Raw genomic sequence first — 17,103 nt, 5'->3', positions numbered from 1 at the left:
CAGTTAAAAACAGTTATGCAAGAAGTATAGTTGAGTGCTCTCCACCAGCTTCTCCCTCCAGCTATGGGGCAGCTGGACCTGTTTCCCCAAGAGCATGGAGTGACGTGGAGGAAAGCTTTGCACAGAACTGTACAGGAGAACACAGACCGCTTGGAGGGAAAACCAAATCTTTTAATCAGTTTTACACAAAGTCACCAATGAAACAATAAATCCACAGACAGACGAGTGGGTCAGTCAGTCCGAGGCTCCTTGCTCCTCAAAGTGACCATGGTGACCGCAGGGGGCGGGGGGCGGGGCCCACTGGAGGGCCTTGCTGAGCCCCAGAGACCGGCAGGGCCGCAGCCCTGAGAACTGGAGCTGGGGACCCCTGCCTTGTGTCTCCTGGCTTCTGTGACAAATGAGCTCTCACCCCCAGTTCACCTGGAAAAATGGGGTGTCCAGTGACAGTGCCATATTTTCCACATGGGGTGCTCAATGCTGGTCCTGGAGGGCGTGTGTGTCTGCAGCTTTTCTCTTTAAAGCACCAGAAAATGAAGACCTGGGATAAGCTGGCCCAATTCAGCTACTAAAGAGCTGATCCTAGGCCATTAAGAGCCCAGGTGGACTGAAAAGCCGCCACCACACCAGCCTTTCAGGAGTAGAATTGAGCAACCCTGTTTTGACCATGGTTTTGCATTGCCACCGGCTCTAGGCCTCAAAGCTCAAAACGTTTGCTGCTAATACGGCTCATTGTTTTTTTATTTGCTTCTTGATTTGAATCGCATACTGAGAAGCCCACACAAGGACCCAGCCTTGCTGGAACGTCCCTGCCAGCTATGCTGAAGAACAAAGCTCTCGCACAATACGGGACCACTCGCCCTCTGCTTCCTTGCACAGCCATCCTCATAAGCTTACGGATTTAAAAAAATCACCAGGACATTTCTGGGGGGATCCTGCCGAAGCCTTGGAATCAACTGAACAGACATTCCAGGCCCACCCATTCCCAGAAAGACTGGTGCAGTCTCGGGCCTGCCTGGGAGTCACAGGGCATGAGGTGACGATTCCACCAGCCCACGGCAGGGCCACAGAGACGATCGCACTTTCCACCAGCCCCTCGCACACAGCCCCCAGCTCTCTGGGGGGAGGGGCTCCAGCTCCTGGGCTGTGGGACACGATGTTGCATGTAAACCTTGTCTTTTACTTTATACAGATACAGTACGTCTTGTCGGTCATCCATCTGTTGGAATCTGAGACAGTCAGGAGACCGTCAGGAACCAGAGGCAGGCTGTGGCACCGAGAGCGTCCGGTTATTTGCAAACTGTGATGACGGAGCCGCCTGCACTCAAGCTGCCCTTGGGCCGATATCAAGAGGGAGCTCAGAGCCACGTTCACCATGCGTGTGGTCGTGCACTGCTTGGTGCCCTGCATGAGTGTCCGTGTGTTCAACCATAAGAGTGCTCCTAGAAGTGCGTCATCCTGCCTTGTCCTGGAATTCGGCAGTCCTTGTGTTTTGTGTGCTCTTTCCATCAGCTCAAGTGCTGATTATCTCAGTGCCCTGTGCTGGATGTGTATGCAAGCATATGGTCTGTGCCGGAGCTGGAGCCCAGGTGGATTCATGGTGCAGAGCTCATGTCAAAGAGCAATGGAAAGGAACCAGCCAGAGTGGACCTGGCCACCCACTGTAACACGACATATACAGGAACGCTCATGAAACTTATTTCTGGTCTTTTGTTACATCTGTACCGTGACAAAGGAAATGCAAGCTGAAAAGAAGATGCTCATCCACTTTTCTATCAAGAGCGATGTGCAGACGTTTCTAGTTCAGGTGGGGTGCGGTGTGTCTAGATGTGTGTGGGTGGGGGGCTGGACGTGGGCCCCGGAGGTGATAGTGGAGCTGGTCAGTGTGAGAGTCAGGTGTCGCAGCCCCACAAGGGCAGCAGCTGCCAGAAACCGCTCACTGCACCTAACACGCCCACCAAACAGAAGATCCAAAATCATACAGGTAAAATAAATACTTACAAAATGAAAGGCAAACAAAGCCATAGAAAGGAATGTATTCCCCACCAATGGAAACGTGGCTGTGGCGAGCTGAGACAGTGAGGGCGGGGGTGGGGTGTGTTCGCTGGGATGTGGGGGGTGAGGCTGCCCCCAAACCCCCCCCCAGCCTGAGCCGGGCTACAGCAGTCGGCCCAGCACCACCTCCTCGCGCGTCACCGCCTCACAGCGGAAGATCTCCAGGAAGCCCAGCTTGGTGAAGAACTCCAGGCGGGAGCGGTCAGTGGGCAGGACCTCACAGAACACGCCCTGAGAACCTGGGGGCACAGGAACAAGAGCACAAGAAGGTCACACACGGCAGGGGCCTCTCGCCCCCTCTGGCCAGTCGGGTTGCTAGCAGTTCACTGGAGTTAACAGGATCATCCAGGCATTTCTGAAGGCAGGGCAGCTTGTTCCATAACCCCACAACCCTGTGTGGAAAGAAACGCCTCCAGATCTCAGAGGAGTTTGACTACTTTTGTTGGGCCCCCTCAGTCTTCTCTGTTCAAAACTAAAACAGTTCAGTTCCTTCAGCCTGTCAGCGTAGGACCTTCCCTTAGGCCTCGGAGACAGACAGGGCAAGGAGCTTACTGTGCTAAGACTGTAGGCAGACGCCCTGACAGAGAGGAAGCCAATAGACTTCTCTGTCAGGATACTTTGCCTAGACTGAGACACTAAAGATGGGGAGAGGAGAGTCTGCACAGGTCCAGAGAGAAAGACAGCAGACACACAGCAAGAGAGACACAACCAGGATACTTGGATACACAGGGAGAACTGACCATTAGCTTTGAGTGCGGACAGCAGAGAAGTGACCAGGCTGCGTGTGACGCTTGTGTCCAGGACTTCCGGAAGTGCTTCCAGCCGCAGAACAGAGGGGAAGTGGTAGAGCAGGGAGTCAGGGTAGTCTGGATGCTCCGAATGGAAATACTGCAGGGCCTCCTGCACACAATTACAGAACATTACAATACAGAACTACAGATCACTCTGCAGTACAGTAGAGTACAGCGCCGGTCTCCACCACACAGCACTGCAGTACAGTAGAGTACAGATCGGGTCTCCACCGCACAGCACTGCAGTACAGTAGAGTACAGATCTGGTCTCCACCACACAGCACTGCAGTACAGTAGAGTACAGATCTGGTCTCCACCGCACAGCACTGCAGTACAGTAGAGTACAGATCTGGTCTCCACCACACAGCACTGCAGTACAGTAGAGTACAGCGCCTGTCTCCACCACACAGCACTGCAGTACAGTAGAGTACAGATCTGGTCTCCACCGCACAGCACTGCAGTACAGTAGAGTACAGATCTGGTCTCCACCACACAGCTCTGCAGTACAGTAGAGTACAACGCCGGTCTCCACCACACAGCACTGCAGTACAGTAGAGTACAGATCTGGTCTCCACCACACAGCACTGCAGTACAGTAGAGTACAGATCTGGTCTCCACCACACAGCACTGCAGTACAGTAGAGTACAGATCTGGTCTCCACCACAGCACTGCAGTACAGTAGAGTACAAATCTGGTCTCCACCACACAGCACTGCAGTACAGTAGAGTACAGCGCCGGTCTCCACCACACAGCACTGCAGTACAGTAGAGTACAGATCTGGTCTCCACCACACAGCACTGCAGTACAGTAGAGTACAGATCTGGTCTCCACCGCACAGCACTGCAGTACAGTAGAGTACAGATCTGGTCTCCACCACACAGCACTGCAGTACAGTAGAGTACAGATCTGGTCTCCACCACAGCACTGCAGTACAGTAGAGTACAGCGCCGGTCTCCATCGCACAGCACTGCAGTACAGTAGAGTACAGATCTGGTCTCCACCACACAGCACTGCAGTACAGTAGAGTACAGCGCCGGTCTCCACCACACAGCACTGCAGTACAGTAGAGTACAGATCTGGTCTCCACCACAGCACTGCAGTACAGTAGAGTACAGCGCCGGTCTCCATCGCACAGCACTGCAGTACAGTAGAGTACAGATCTGGTCTCCACCACACAGCACTGCAGTACAGTAGAGTACAGATCTGGTCTCCACCACACAGCACTGCAGTACAGTAGAGTACAGATCTGGTCTCCACCACAGCACTGCAGTACAGTAGAGTACAGCGCCGGTCTCCATCGCACAGCACTGCAGTACAGTAGAGTACAGATCTGGTCTCCACCACACAGCACTGCAGTACAGTAGAGTACAGCGCCGGTCTCCACCACACAGCACTGCAGTACAGTAGAGTACAGATCTGGTCTCCACCACACAGCACTGCAGTACAGTAGAGTACAGATCTGGTCTCCACCACAGCACTGCAGTACAGTAGAGTACAGCGCCGGTCTCCATCGCACAGCACTGCAGTACAGTAGAGTACAGATCTGGTCTCCACCACACAGCACTGCAGTACAGTAGAGTACAGATCTGGTCTCCACCACACAGCACTGCAGTACAGTAGAGTACAGATCTGGTCTCCACCACAGCACTGCAGTACAGTAGAGTACAGATCTGGTCTCCACCACACAGCACTGCAGTACAGTAGAGTACAGATCTGGTCTCCACCACAGCACTGCAGTACAGTAGAGTACAGCGCCGGTCTCCATCGCACAGCACTGCAGTACAGTAGAGTACAGATCTGGTCTCCACCACACAGCACTGCAGTACAGTAGAGTACAGATCTGGTCTCCACCACACAGCACTGCAGTACAGTAGAGTACAGATCTGGTCTCCACCACAGCACTGCAGTACAGTAGAGTACAGCGCCGGTCTCCATCGCACAGCACTGCAGTACAGTAGAGTACAGATCTGGTCTCCACCACACAGCACTGCAGTACAGTAGAGTACAGATCTGGTCTCCACCACACAGCACTGCAGTACAGTAGAGTACAGATCTGGTCTCCACCACAGCACTGCAGTACAGTAGAGTACAGATCTGGTCTCCACCACACAGCACTGCAGTACAGTAGAGTACAGCCCCGCTTTTTATATATTTTAATGTTTATTTTTATCTAAAGTAATCAAAAACCAAAACACTACCTCCTAAAGAGATGAGAACACCTTCATTTTAAACAGAACTTAAAAGCATAGAAAAAAATGTTCTGACTTGGATAAGTGCAGACCCATGTGATGTGATTGCCTGTACCTTTACTGACAAGAAAACCGAATTCTGACAGAAAACCAGTCCTAAACTGTCAGTCCTCCAATCACTCAGCTCAGTATATTGCAGTACAAATAAGATGTACAGTAAACAAGCTATAAACTCACATAAAAGCTGATTCCACTAATTTCTCAGAAGGAAGGAGGCTGTTGAATCATGAACGAGTATGAGGGCACAGGACTCCTGAGTGCAATTAGTTCATCTCTTTCAGGAGAAAATATTCAAATCATACAGAGAAAAATAGTGAAGTTATTTGCAAGCACCTCCAGACAGGTCATGTTTCTGTGTCTGTGCAGCTCTCATGATGGGGACAGACACAGCTGCAGGCCGGTTCCTGTGTTTCCCGGCAGACCAGGAGGACAGCGCTCAGGTCACATGCTGGCCCCCAGTGTGGCCGGCCAGCTCTCGGAGTCGGGCTGGCGCTGTCTCCCACCAAGCTCAAGGGTTTTCCCCGTCTTCACAGCTGTGCACACTCGTTTCTACCTGAGCTCAGAGACGCAGTCTCTCTTCTCTCTGTGTACGGGACCTCTCCCACTCAACATGGTGTGGGTACCTCAAGAGAAGCGATGTGGTCTTTGACCAATGAGATCTGACACACACTGAGCAGCGGTTCTGCCCGTGGAGATGGAGCAGCAAGTGGGACTGGCAGAATGGCAGCCCGGTGTACATCTGCAGGGTGCCCTCTGGTGCCCAGCGGGTGTTCGACACAAAACCTCACTTTGTCACTAAGGAGCATTGGGCTCTTGCATAGCTGCTCGTCCTCAAGAGAGCCCGCCTGGGGCATGTTGACGTCATGCTGTGTTTCTCCATCTTGGTTTTTAACAGGCTGCTTCCAGTCCTCACCACCTGTGTCCAACCAGCTCTCTCACCAACGAGGTGTATATTGATTAATCAACAGTCAAAATTGCATGATCAGTTATGAGTAATCAGTTTAAAAATTACTTCCAAAACATCTAATCAATATCCTTAATCCCTAAAAAGCAATTCTGTGATTGACAAAGTAGTTGAATACCTCAGAAATGCATTGCAAAGCAAAAAATGTGGAATAAAAAAACAATCTCTAACTTAATAAAAACTGAAACTTTCAGCACCTACATAAACTCAATATGTTTTAAGTACACATAAATATAATAATAAGTAACAAGTAATAGGTTTATTCCGTGCTGAAAAAAGAAGAAAGAGAACACAACGTTTCGGCCTTGGAGCCTTCTTCAGGTGTAGAAGGCTCCACGAATGAAACACTGTGTTTTCTTCTTTTTTTTCAGCAGGGAATAAACCTATTACTTGTTCCTTTGCAGCCTACGCATGCTGACACAGCTTCCCACCTGAATATAATAATATACGAAAAGAATACTGTAATACTTTTCAGAGTACTCGTAAAGTAGTATTTGATATACATGGATTATAGTAGTATTGGTTATGTGTGCTATATATGGACAGTAATTTAGAATATTATGTACAATACTGGTCACCATGTTACAAGAAAGGATACTGCTTCTAGATACAATCCTGGTTTGCTGAACAGAAAGTCCAACACTGACAGGCTGAAGGAGCTAAATCTCTTTAGTCTTGAAAGATTACGAGGGGTCGGGATACAAATGTTTAACATCCTCAAAGACTGTGACAAAGCAACTAAAGTGAATGAACAACGATTCACAATCCGAAAACACAAGTGACAGGTCTTTACCCAAATAGTAGTAGGAGTGGGGAACAAGCTATCCAGTCATGTTACTGAAGCTGATACCCTTGTTTATACCAAGCCACGGCTGGACAAGATCCCCAGATCAAGGCGAGGCTGCTCTCATTCATAGCCCTGTCTCCCAGCACGCCCGTGAGGGAGGCTCTCTGGGGTCTTACCTGTGCCGCGGGGTGGCTGGTCGCGCCAGGCCCGCGGGGGTGTTTCTCCCTCATGGTGGGCAGCCAGGTGGCCTCGCTCCTCTTGAGGAAAGCCCTGATGTCCAGCGCACCCAGGGCACAGCCACACAGGCCCTGCTCGTCCTCCAGCACGAAGCTGTACTCTGGGCACAACGCGAAGCTGGCGCCCAGCCACCTGGGCAGAGGGAGAGAAGGAGACTCAGGGGTCCTCCCCAGCAGCCCCGGGGACGAGATGAAGCCCACCACTGTAAACCGACACTGTGCTGTTAAGGGTGCGAAACACACAGACCGTGTGCTCCTGCATTCTGCAAAAAGTTAGCTGAACACCCACAAGGGATTCCTTATTTTTAATCTTTTACACCCTAAGACGCATGACAAAACTGCTACCAACCAGCACTCAAAGCCCTGTGGATGAGCAAAGTGAAGGTGAATTAGTGTCACCTTTGTCAGCTGCCCTGAACTCGATCCCCAGCACTGCCGGGTGGAGGTTAACTGCAGCGATCTGTGCCTGAGCCCCAGGCTCACTATGTGTCACTGTGTATAGAGCTGCCGGTTGTCCTGGACAGCGCCGGCTCTCACTTGCCTGTCTCCCATCAGGTCTGGGTGAGGCTGGTGGCCATCAGGGCTGCTCTGGGTCTTCAGGTGCAGCTGCCTGCAGATCCTGTACAGCTCCACCTGCTCCAGACACGGAGAGAGAGGCTGTCAGGGCACAGGACACGCACACAGGACACGCACACAGGACACGCACACAGGATACGCACACAGGATACGCACACAGGATACGCGCACACAGGACACGCACACACAGGACATGCACACACACACAGGACATGCACATGCACAGGACATGCACACGCACACAGGACACGCACACACAGGACAGGCGCACACACACACAGGATACACACACACAGGACACGTGCGCACACAGGACACGCGCACACACAGGACACGCGCACACACAGGACACGCGCACACGCAGGACACGCGCACACACAGGACACGCGCACACACAGGACACGCGCACACACAGGACACGAGCACACACAGGACACGAGCACACAGGATACATATAGGTCATGCACACACACACTACATGCACAGGACACGCACACACACAGAATACATACACAGGACATTGGCAGACATAGGATGTGCGCGTTTTCAGGCTTTTATTTTTATTTAAGGCATAATGTGCCTCTAGAATCTATGTGCTTATAGCTTCACTCCGATAGTAAGAGCCAAACTTACTCAGATTTATACTGGGCAGGACTTACCCAAATCGGGCCTGATTCTTAACCAGAGTATTCAAATTGCTGACCCTAATTATCCCCTTAATGGGGTTTACTGGAGGGGGGCAATGACGTCTTCACACCTGAAGATTACATGTCTGATTACCTTGCACACCAAACACATGAAAAAAGCAACTTTGGTGTCATTTATTTCTCAGACTTTTCTCTTTATACTACAGCCCCCAAAAAGATCTGACCACATTTCACTGTGAAAAATGTGCAAATATTGAGAAAATCAGACAGGGGCCAAATACTTTCTCAGGACAATGTATTTGTGCAACGGTGGGTGTGGGAGTGGGTGTGTTCCTGCCCTGTCTCGCTCGAGGTCGCGTTGCTTACGTGAGTGGAGCGTCTCGTGTCTGCAGGTTCTGTGCCTGTGTGGGCTCACCTTGTCTTTGGTCTGGTACGGGCGGATGTTGTAAAGCCTGGAGCTGGGAAAGAGTGGAGGTGGGTGGCTGAACAGATCGTTGTTGGTCCCTGTTGGGAGCAGCATCTGGAACACACACAGGTACTGCACAATTCACAGAGGACTGCCACTGGCCTCCTACACACAAGACCTAGGATCAGTTACACTACATTCAATAATTAATCCTATAATAAGATTATATAGATCAGAATATTTTTTCATTTTTTAAGAAACTTGAGGTTTCACCTACAGAATAAGAGGATGGCTTTGGAGATTCCTTACTGAAACAACACAGATATAAATAAAGCTTAAAGACGTAAGATCAGCCTGCCAATGTTAAGGCAAAGGGTTAGAGTGACTCTTTAGATCAAGCTAAGGGCAAGATCTCAGGCTGGGGACTGAAAGTTATGGAAAAAACTGCCGGTCCTGACAACAAATCCCAGAGATGAAATTTCTCTTGGAAAGGGACAAATCAGAGTGGCCTGTCTCTCTTTTGGATACAAAAGGAAACTGCAGCACCTGGCAGTTACCTGAGAGACCATGCAAACTCCGCAGAAATGGTACCCTTGAATTGGAACTATAAGGAAGGAGTGCTAACCACTATGCCATTCACAATTCAGAGAAAACCAGATAAATACTATATCATATGTCACACATTCACCTCATGCATATATGTACTGTAATTCCTTTAATGCATGTACATTGATCTTATGAATGTTTGTTTTTTTATTTGTTAATGTATTCATGATGTATTATGTAGCTTGTATGTCTTTCTAGCTATCTGCAAAGCAAACTTCCCATCTGGGACAATAAAGGAAGTCAGCCAAGCTACGTAGGTAGCATCTTCAAAACTATTTACTGCCTTCTTAAGCATCAGCTGTGTGGAACTAGAATGATCATCATTCACTGTTTAGGGTGGAGCTGCTGTGACAGTAAAGCCCCTTGTCCTCAGTCTCCTGCACAGTCCCAGGTGAAGAGAAGGTGGGTGCAGTTCCTCTCCAGTCCTGCAGAAGGTGCTGTGATCACAGGTCTTACCTGGAATTCCCCAGAGAGACCTCCTTTGAAGACCCAGGGCTCTGATTCCACCCCCAGCAGATCCACTGAAGCATTGGTGCGACACCCTGTTAAGACAGGCCTGGTCAACTCAGGACCCAGAACTTCAATAGGAAAGCCAGCCCCCAGGCTACAGGCACCTGGAGGTTATAAACACATCCCTTTCCCAGACAGACTACTTTCTTGTTCTGCAGATATTTGAAGAAAGCTACAGTGCTTTCCAAAAGTACTGGATATAAATATTTTCTTATTTATAGTTATTTTAGTGTCAGGTAAGTCCAAATATACTCTTATGATATCAGAACAAAAACCATGTAAGGTAAAAAGTTTTTTGTGAACTTAGGCAAGTAACCACAGATGATCTTAGGGTAGTGCTGTTCAGTGTGGTTCCAGTGGGTGAGGCAGTGTTGTTTAGTGTGTGTTTGTGTGTGTGTCCTAGTGGGTGAGGCAGTGTTGTTCAGTGTGTGTTGTATTTGTGTGTGTGCCCCAGTGGGGGAAGCGGTCTTGTTCAGTGTGTGTTGTGTGTCCCAGCAGTTGAGGCAGTGCTGTTTGGCTTGTTCTGTGATGTGGGTTGAGTTCGATTCTCTTGTGTGTGTGTGAGGCAGTGCTGTGTGTCTTGTGTTGCTGTAGCTTTGCTGTCCTGAGGCTGGTCGGTGTCAGTGCGCTTCAGGACCAGCTGGCTGAGGGGGCTCATCTCTGGGCTCAGCTCTTGTGTGCGTGTGCGTGTCAGTGGGTGAGTTAGTGCTGTGTGTCTTGTGTTGCTGTAGCTGTGCTGTCATCTCTGGGCTCAGCTCCTGGCTCAGCAGGGCCAGGTGGTGGTAGGAGTTCTGGACACTGTTTTTTTAAGTGTGGATTTATTGCTCTCTTCTGTCCTTTTCCTTTCTGAGAAACAGAGACAAGGATGCGCTCTCTGCTGCACTGTGACAATTACTCTGGAATTAGACAACATTCTTCCCAAATATAACAAATCTAAAACCCAGAATTCCTAAACCTAGCAGAATCAGAACTGCTTTGTGTCCTACTGGGGGAGGAGAGGAAACTCAATAGAGCTGCAGCTCTTGCGGACAGTCAGAGAGGAGAGGGAACATCATCATCATCACCTTCTACCTCCAGATTCTAGCTAGATAAATTATTTTAAGCACATTCTGATTTCTTATATTGTGGAGTCCACAGACTAAAAATCTTCTTTCCAGGTTTTGTGATGCTTCTTTAGAATGGGGTGATTGATTCCTGTCATATTTGGGAATCCATGTTATTGGAAGAGTGAATTGTAGGATGCAGGTTTTTCTCTCTTGCCTGTTAATGTGTTTTGTACTATATTTAGATAACAGGGCTAGAGTTGGCAGCCCTGGGTTTCTGGGTCTGTGTGAAGCAGGCTTCTGAAACTCATCTTTACATGTGTATTATAGTGAAGCTGGTGTATGTCATGTAATGTTGTGTTTCATATAACTGTGTCCCTTATTGTCAATAAATATTTGTCTTGTTAAGTCTAAGACTCTAAGACATTGTCAATTACGTCTCATATTTTTTACTATTTTATTTTTAGAGAAGGAGTCTTTATTTGTTAGAATAAAACTTGTACCCTGACCAGTAATTGAACCCAAGATCTTCTGGGTGATAGGCATGCACTCACGCCACTGTCCCAAAGCATCACTTGATAGCCAGCTAATGAAATGCAATCTATCAATAATGATGAGTGAGGTGGTTCCAGCAGGGGCCACATGTGCTCAGTCTGACATTACCTCCTCTTGGCTTGAGAACTTGACGCCTAAATACATGAGTAGTCTGAAATAATAATAAATATTATGGAACAGATAAGACCAAGGTATGTGTGCACAGGGCACTGTAGATTGCAGACCAACAGTATGTGACTGAAAACGAACTAAAACCCGAGGAAGTGGAGACCACATTCATCGGGAACGCTAGTGAACCTGCCGTGAACAGCTTTCTCAGACTACAAACGACAGGACTGTATCTAGAGACAAGCAGGGTGTTTAGTAAAAGTCTCCTTCCCTTCCTTTTCTTCTAACGTACAGTAAAAGCAGTTCCTCCAGGAGCCAAAAGGATAGTTGTCATTCAGCACCCGGCCGTCTGAAAGAGGAGAGCACAGCGATGGTGAGACACTGACATACCGGCCGGGGGAACCCAAGGCACCCCGATACTCAGAGTCCTGCACCTGGGACCCTGCTCCCGCACAAACAGGGTAACACCTCACAGACCACAGCCATTGCCATTGAGCAGAAACGAGTTTCTAAAAAAGGCTGAATACTCTTTGCTTCAATATTCCCATTTTCTAAAAATACAGTCAGTCAAAAATGTGTTCATTTTGAATTGTTTTATGGCAATTCCTTTTCTGGATGTGTAGAGCTTGCCAGTGGGAGGTGCCATGTCTCTAACTACTCACTGCCTATTGATCAGCCGAGGCTTTTATCCAAAGCAACACCCAGTTTAGAGAGAGAGAGATCACTTTATTGGCCATATACAATTTCTTGCATTAGGAATTTGTCTTTTCACATACCCCAGCTTGCTCTCCATGAGACACACAGACAGGGAGAGAAGCTGGGAGTCAGAGCGCAGGGTCAGCCATTTATACAGCACCCCTGGAGCAGTTGGGGTGAAGGGCCTTGCTCAGGGGCCCAACAGAGTAGGATTCCTCTGCTGGATGCAAGATACGAACCGGCAACCTCCCAGCCGCAGGCACAGATCCTCAGCCACAGAGCCACCGCCCCGCCCTGGTTCCTCACTCAAGTGTACAAAAGCTGTGTTACACCTGGGGTTTGAACCTGCAACCTTGCAGAAATCCAGAACCACACTCTCTGCTCCACCCTGCTGCCCCTCTAACACTTCGCCTGAAGCCCAGCACTGTGCCCAGTGGGAGTAAGAGCTCCCGGCCTCCCTGGCACACAGAGCCAAGGTCACTCACCCAGCCAGCTGACGAACGCCTTGGTCACCAGCACAGTGTTCCTCAGATCCCAGACGTAGGGGTAGAGGTCGTAGAGGACGGCGCGGTTGGTGCAGTTGACCACGCTGCCATGCAGCCGCGCGATCCTGTCGCAGTCCTGCTGGAACCGGCCGGCCCGCAGGCGCCACTCCTCTACCTGCGCGACCGCACGCACAAACACACAGCGTTACAGCGGGCGGAAAAATCCCACAAAGCACACATGCCAGGGACAGACCGCCATATAGAACGCCTTGAGTTTTATCTTTCTTTTTATCACCAGGTTTATCACCTAGAGCTTCACATTTAGGAGGGGACCCACATCATCAACTTCTGAGGTGCAGCCCTACCTGGGAGACACACAGTGGCCATTCTGCACCAGCAGCCCTATCTGGGAGACACACAGAGGCCATTCTGCACCAGCTCTGGCCTAAACATGACCTGTGACCTAAAAATGCCAAGTTTAAGATAGCGAAATAGCAATCGCCATGCATGTGACATCAGAGGGGCACAAATGCCCACAGAATCAGAGACTGTATTGCGATGCATCACACTGCCTCTGGCCCCATGTCTCCATGTCTCAGCGACCTTGATGACAGCCCTCCCTCACAGTGCCCCCGTGACCCGAACGTGACCCCCGGCGTCTCAGGCAGGCCTGACCTTCTGTGGCTCCCCCTTCTTGCCGTTGGCGCTGACACAGTGGCTGTGGGCTTTGAGCCAGGCCAGGTCCTGCAGGAGGCGCTGTGCGGGGGGGCCGTGCTCGTGGGGCAGGTAGTACAGCCCCACCAGCAGCTTGACCTCCTCCTCGCTCAGTGGGGCCCTCCCCACTGCCGCACCCCCCCCCTTCCCCTTCTCCTGGGACTGCGTGCGCACGAGGGGGAGCTCTTTGCCGGCAGGTGTGTCCTGGACCTCTCTCTCCCCCTCCTCTCCCTCCATTTCTCCGTGGGGCACGCTCAGCCTGAGGCCCCGGTCTTCACTCCGCGGGGCGACAACCAGCTCCTGCTCCCCTTGCCCCTTGTCCTTTGGGATCCCAGCAGGGAGAAGGCTGCCCCCCCGCAGATTGTCCTGTGCTGATGTGTGATTGCTCCCCCTGGTGGCGGGGTCTTGAACTGCACTCTCTGAGTTCTTCAGATCCGAGTCAGATTCTGAAGATTTGAGCCCAGCGGGGCGGCACTGACGACCTGCCAGGGGGAAAAAAAGAAAAAAGAAATTGCAAAATGAAAATGCAGGCTTTCTAAAACAGAAGGTGATGTTCAAGAGTCGAGTCTCCCTTGACATTGTCAGGAATGACTGAGACTGAAAGCACAGCATGTACAGCATTTCTCCACAGCAAAGCCTGTCAGCTGTAGTGCTCAACGACGCATGTTGTACTGTCATCTGTATCTCTCCTAGAGCTGGTGAGTCAGAAAGAACAGCAGCTGACAGCTCTAAATTTGAGAGACATAAACAGTGTGAACAACCTACGGGACCAGCCTGAAAGAACAGATCTGGGGCCACAAGTTTGCAGCGCATTGCTTGTTAATTCACCTCTGCTGAAGGTGCACTCAATCGCCGAACTCCTGTCAGGGGTGATGATGAACCACTTTCAGCCTCTGGTTCTTCATGCTGTGCAGATCCCCAGGCAGGGACCACTGTGGGCCGAGAGTCCTTTGTTAGCAGGACTCCAGCAGGAGTAAGGAACAAGATGTCGAACAATCCTGTTGTGGTCATACCTTCAGCAGAGGAGTGAGACGGCCTTGTGCAGACTTACAGAAACACACTGCTAGGTTTCCTCCCTCTTTATAGACATTACAGCCTCGTGACAGGTGATTGATCTCAGGCTCCGGTTTTCATCCTATGAAGTTCTTGAAGTTGATCACTTTGTCCCTTGACAGCCTCGTTAAGAGCAGATCAATTACTGTTGTTGGTTTCAATCCCTTTAGTACTTAAACTGACCTTGAAGCAGTTTGGTGAAGGAAGCAGACCTGCATAGTTCAGATAACTTATTCCAGTAATGATTCCAAACACTCCACAACACACATAAAAACCCTAACACTATAACCTTCAAAACGTGTCAATATATTTGCTCCACTTCCATCCTAGAGGAGGTGAATCGCCCGGATCCTGAAGAGAAATGGCCTGAGGTAACTGTGGGATCAATAAGCAGGAGCAGGAGGTTCCCACTGGCCCCCTGTCCTGTGAAGACGACTCCAGACACCAGATCAAATACCCAAGCTCCCTCCCCCTCCAGCTCCTTCCACTGCAAGGAGCCGACACAACCAGCTAATTAGCAGCCAGAAATCACAGCTGTAAGAATCCAGCTGCGGAACGGCCTGGAAGGGCTGGAATTGAACCAGCCTGCCAAGCCTCCGCTGGGCCTGCCGAGAGGCGTAAATGGGACACATGACAGTGAGCTCACATGGCACAGAGCAGGCTGGGAAAGACTCCACTGCAATTCCGTTTCTTTCTGCTGCTGATGAGAGAGGAGCATGTTTTTAGGGATTTTCACATTACCCCATGTGCACGATGAGATTCTGGGTACATTACTGACGCCAGTGTGTCTGATACAGTGTATGCAATCACACTATCCAGCCCATCTCCTCTAGCAAGAATTCCCAAGACCCTGCTGAGTGAGCAGCAATGGTCCAGCAGTTACAGTCAGGTAATAATTACTCCCTGACCACTGTCTCCATACAGACGCAGCCTCCTGCAAAGGGCATACCTGGCTGTAACGGCTTACTCATCTCCTGCATCCAGTCCTTCAGGGCAAGAAGCAGCGCCTCCTCTGGACAGTACGTCACCTGCTGCACCTCCCCACCTGCAGGAGGGAGACACACTCTCAGGGTCAGGGCTCACAGCACACACACACAAGAACTGATAACAACACACACTCATGGACTGACAACACGCACACACACGCAATGACTGACAACATCACCCACACGTGGACTGAGAACAACACACACTCATGGACTGACAACACGCACACACACGCAATGACTGACAACATCACCCACACGTGGACTGAGAACAACACACACTCATGGACTAACAACACACACACAGACAGACAACACGCACGCATGGACTGGCAGCACCCACACCACTCCTGCTGCAGGCATGCTGATGCAGGCCTTGGTATTTGTCTTGAGTTTTTCTTAGTCCTTTAAAACCTGTAAAAGCCAACTGCCAGGCAGGTACCCCTTTACACAGCCGGTGTCTATCTCCTGAAGCAATCGGAGTGTACTACCTTGCTCAGGGGTACAACGGCACAATCCCACAAGCCTCGATTCCGGAGACCCCAGCCCTGAGCACTGCCCCACGCCCTTCGCCCTCAAGTGGTAGGTGTCTGGCGTGGGTTTGGTACTGCTTTGTTTCAAGCACAAGAGCGGCATGTAAATGTTTATTTCATAAACAAAAAGGCACATCTATATCTACAGTTTCTGTCGATGTTGTTGGATATGGTCACACATTGCCTGTGCAACCCGGCAAGATCATTGCAAGAAACACATATTTCTGAATTCTGAACATTGGGAAAATCCCATATTTCCAGTGCTTCTTGACATGATAGAATCACCAAAATCCAAGCTCTGTACTGTGTTGAAAATGTCAACAAACATTGAATCTTTACATGAATCCTGTTAAGCAGGAAAATAAAAACACTTTCCTGTAAAGTTTAAGAATTTCTAAATTAAGAGCAAGTAAAGGTTTATTCCATGTGAAAGAGAAGAAAAGAAACACGTGTTCTTCCGGACTCACAACCGTATTTCATTGGTGCTTCCAATACTAACGTGCTAAAACCGATGGAGAGCGAGGAACAGTACAGCTGATTCCACACATCCACTCCACTCTCGATACATAACACTCTCATCAGGGAGACGGCACAGGGCACCAAATTCAAATAAAAACATTCAGAAGACGTCTTTTGTCCCCTCTGCAATAAAACCACTCAATGAAGGTATGAAATGTAGTGCCCCCCATAAAAATATAAACATGTACAATATATATTTATATTTATGTTTATGAGCTCCTGTAGTCTGGACATTGAACTGGTTGCCATTGGGCTGCGTCCGCGGGCGTTTACATGCGCCATCTTTGTTGTTGTTCACATTCCACCCACGGCAAACGCAGAGGCAGCGTGTTACGTCATACACACAGTCACAGCCAGGCTACAAACAAAGCACCCTAGCGCTTTTATGGCTATTTCAGGGGACTTTAATCACGTCTCTATTTCCACCACTTTGCCTACTTTCAACCAGTTTGTTAAGTACCCGACCAGAGAAAACAAAACACTGGACTTATATGCCAATGCTAAGGATGCATATAGTTCCACAGCCCTTCCCTCCCTTGGCAAATCAGATCACAACCTTGTCCTGCTTACACCACGATACAAGCCAA

General features: G+C 49.7%; 1 protein-coding gene across 1 annotated transcript in view; it reads right to left on the bottom strand.

Moving 5' to 3' along the window:
- Nucleotides 1–150: 150 nt before the first annotated feature.
- Nucleotides 151–17,103, bottom strand: part of LOC102683302 (protein O-GlcNAcase) — a 32,645-nt gene continuing 15,692 nt past the window's right edge. Inside the window, exons 8-17 of the mRNA XM_069178711.1 lie at nucleotides 15,428–15,523; nucleotides 13,387–13,907; nucleotides 12,712–12,886; nucleotides 11,823–11,879; nucleotides 9,771–9,856; nucleotides 8,718–8,822; nucleotides 7,621–7,712; nucleotides 7,020–7,212; nucleotides 2,793–2,952; nucleotides 151–2,291 (exon numbers count right to left, since the gene is read on the bottom strand). Coding sequence (XP_069034812.1) covers nucleotides 2,155–2,291; nucleotides 2,793–2,952; nucleotides 7,020–7,212; nucleotides 7,621–7,712; nucleotides 8,718–8,822; nucleotides 9,771–9,856; nucleotides 11,823–11,879; nucleotides 12,712–12,886; nucleotides 13,387–13,907; nucleotides 15,428–15,523 — 1,622 coding nt within the window. The 3' untranslated portion in view covers nucleotides 151–2,154. The remainder of the gene's footprint in view (nucleotides 2,292–2,792; nucleotides 2,953–7,019; nucleotides 7,213–7,620; nucleotides 7,713–8,717; nucleotides 8,823–9,770; nucleotides 9,857–11,822; nucleotides 11,880–12,711; nucleotides 12,887–13,386; nucleotides 13,908–15,427; nucleotides 15,524–17,103) is intronic.

This window comes from Lepisosteus oculatus, chromosome 1, assembly GCF_040954835.1.
Source record: "Lepisosteus oculatus isolate fLepOcu1 chromosome 1, fLepOcu1.hap2, whole genome shotgun sequence".
NCBI lineage: Eukaryota > Metazoa > Chordata > Actinopteri > Semionotiformes > Lepisosteidae > Lepisosteus > Lepisosteus oculatus.
This window is presented reverse-complemented; position numbering and strand designations above follow the sequence as displayed.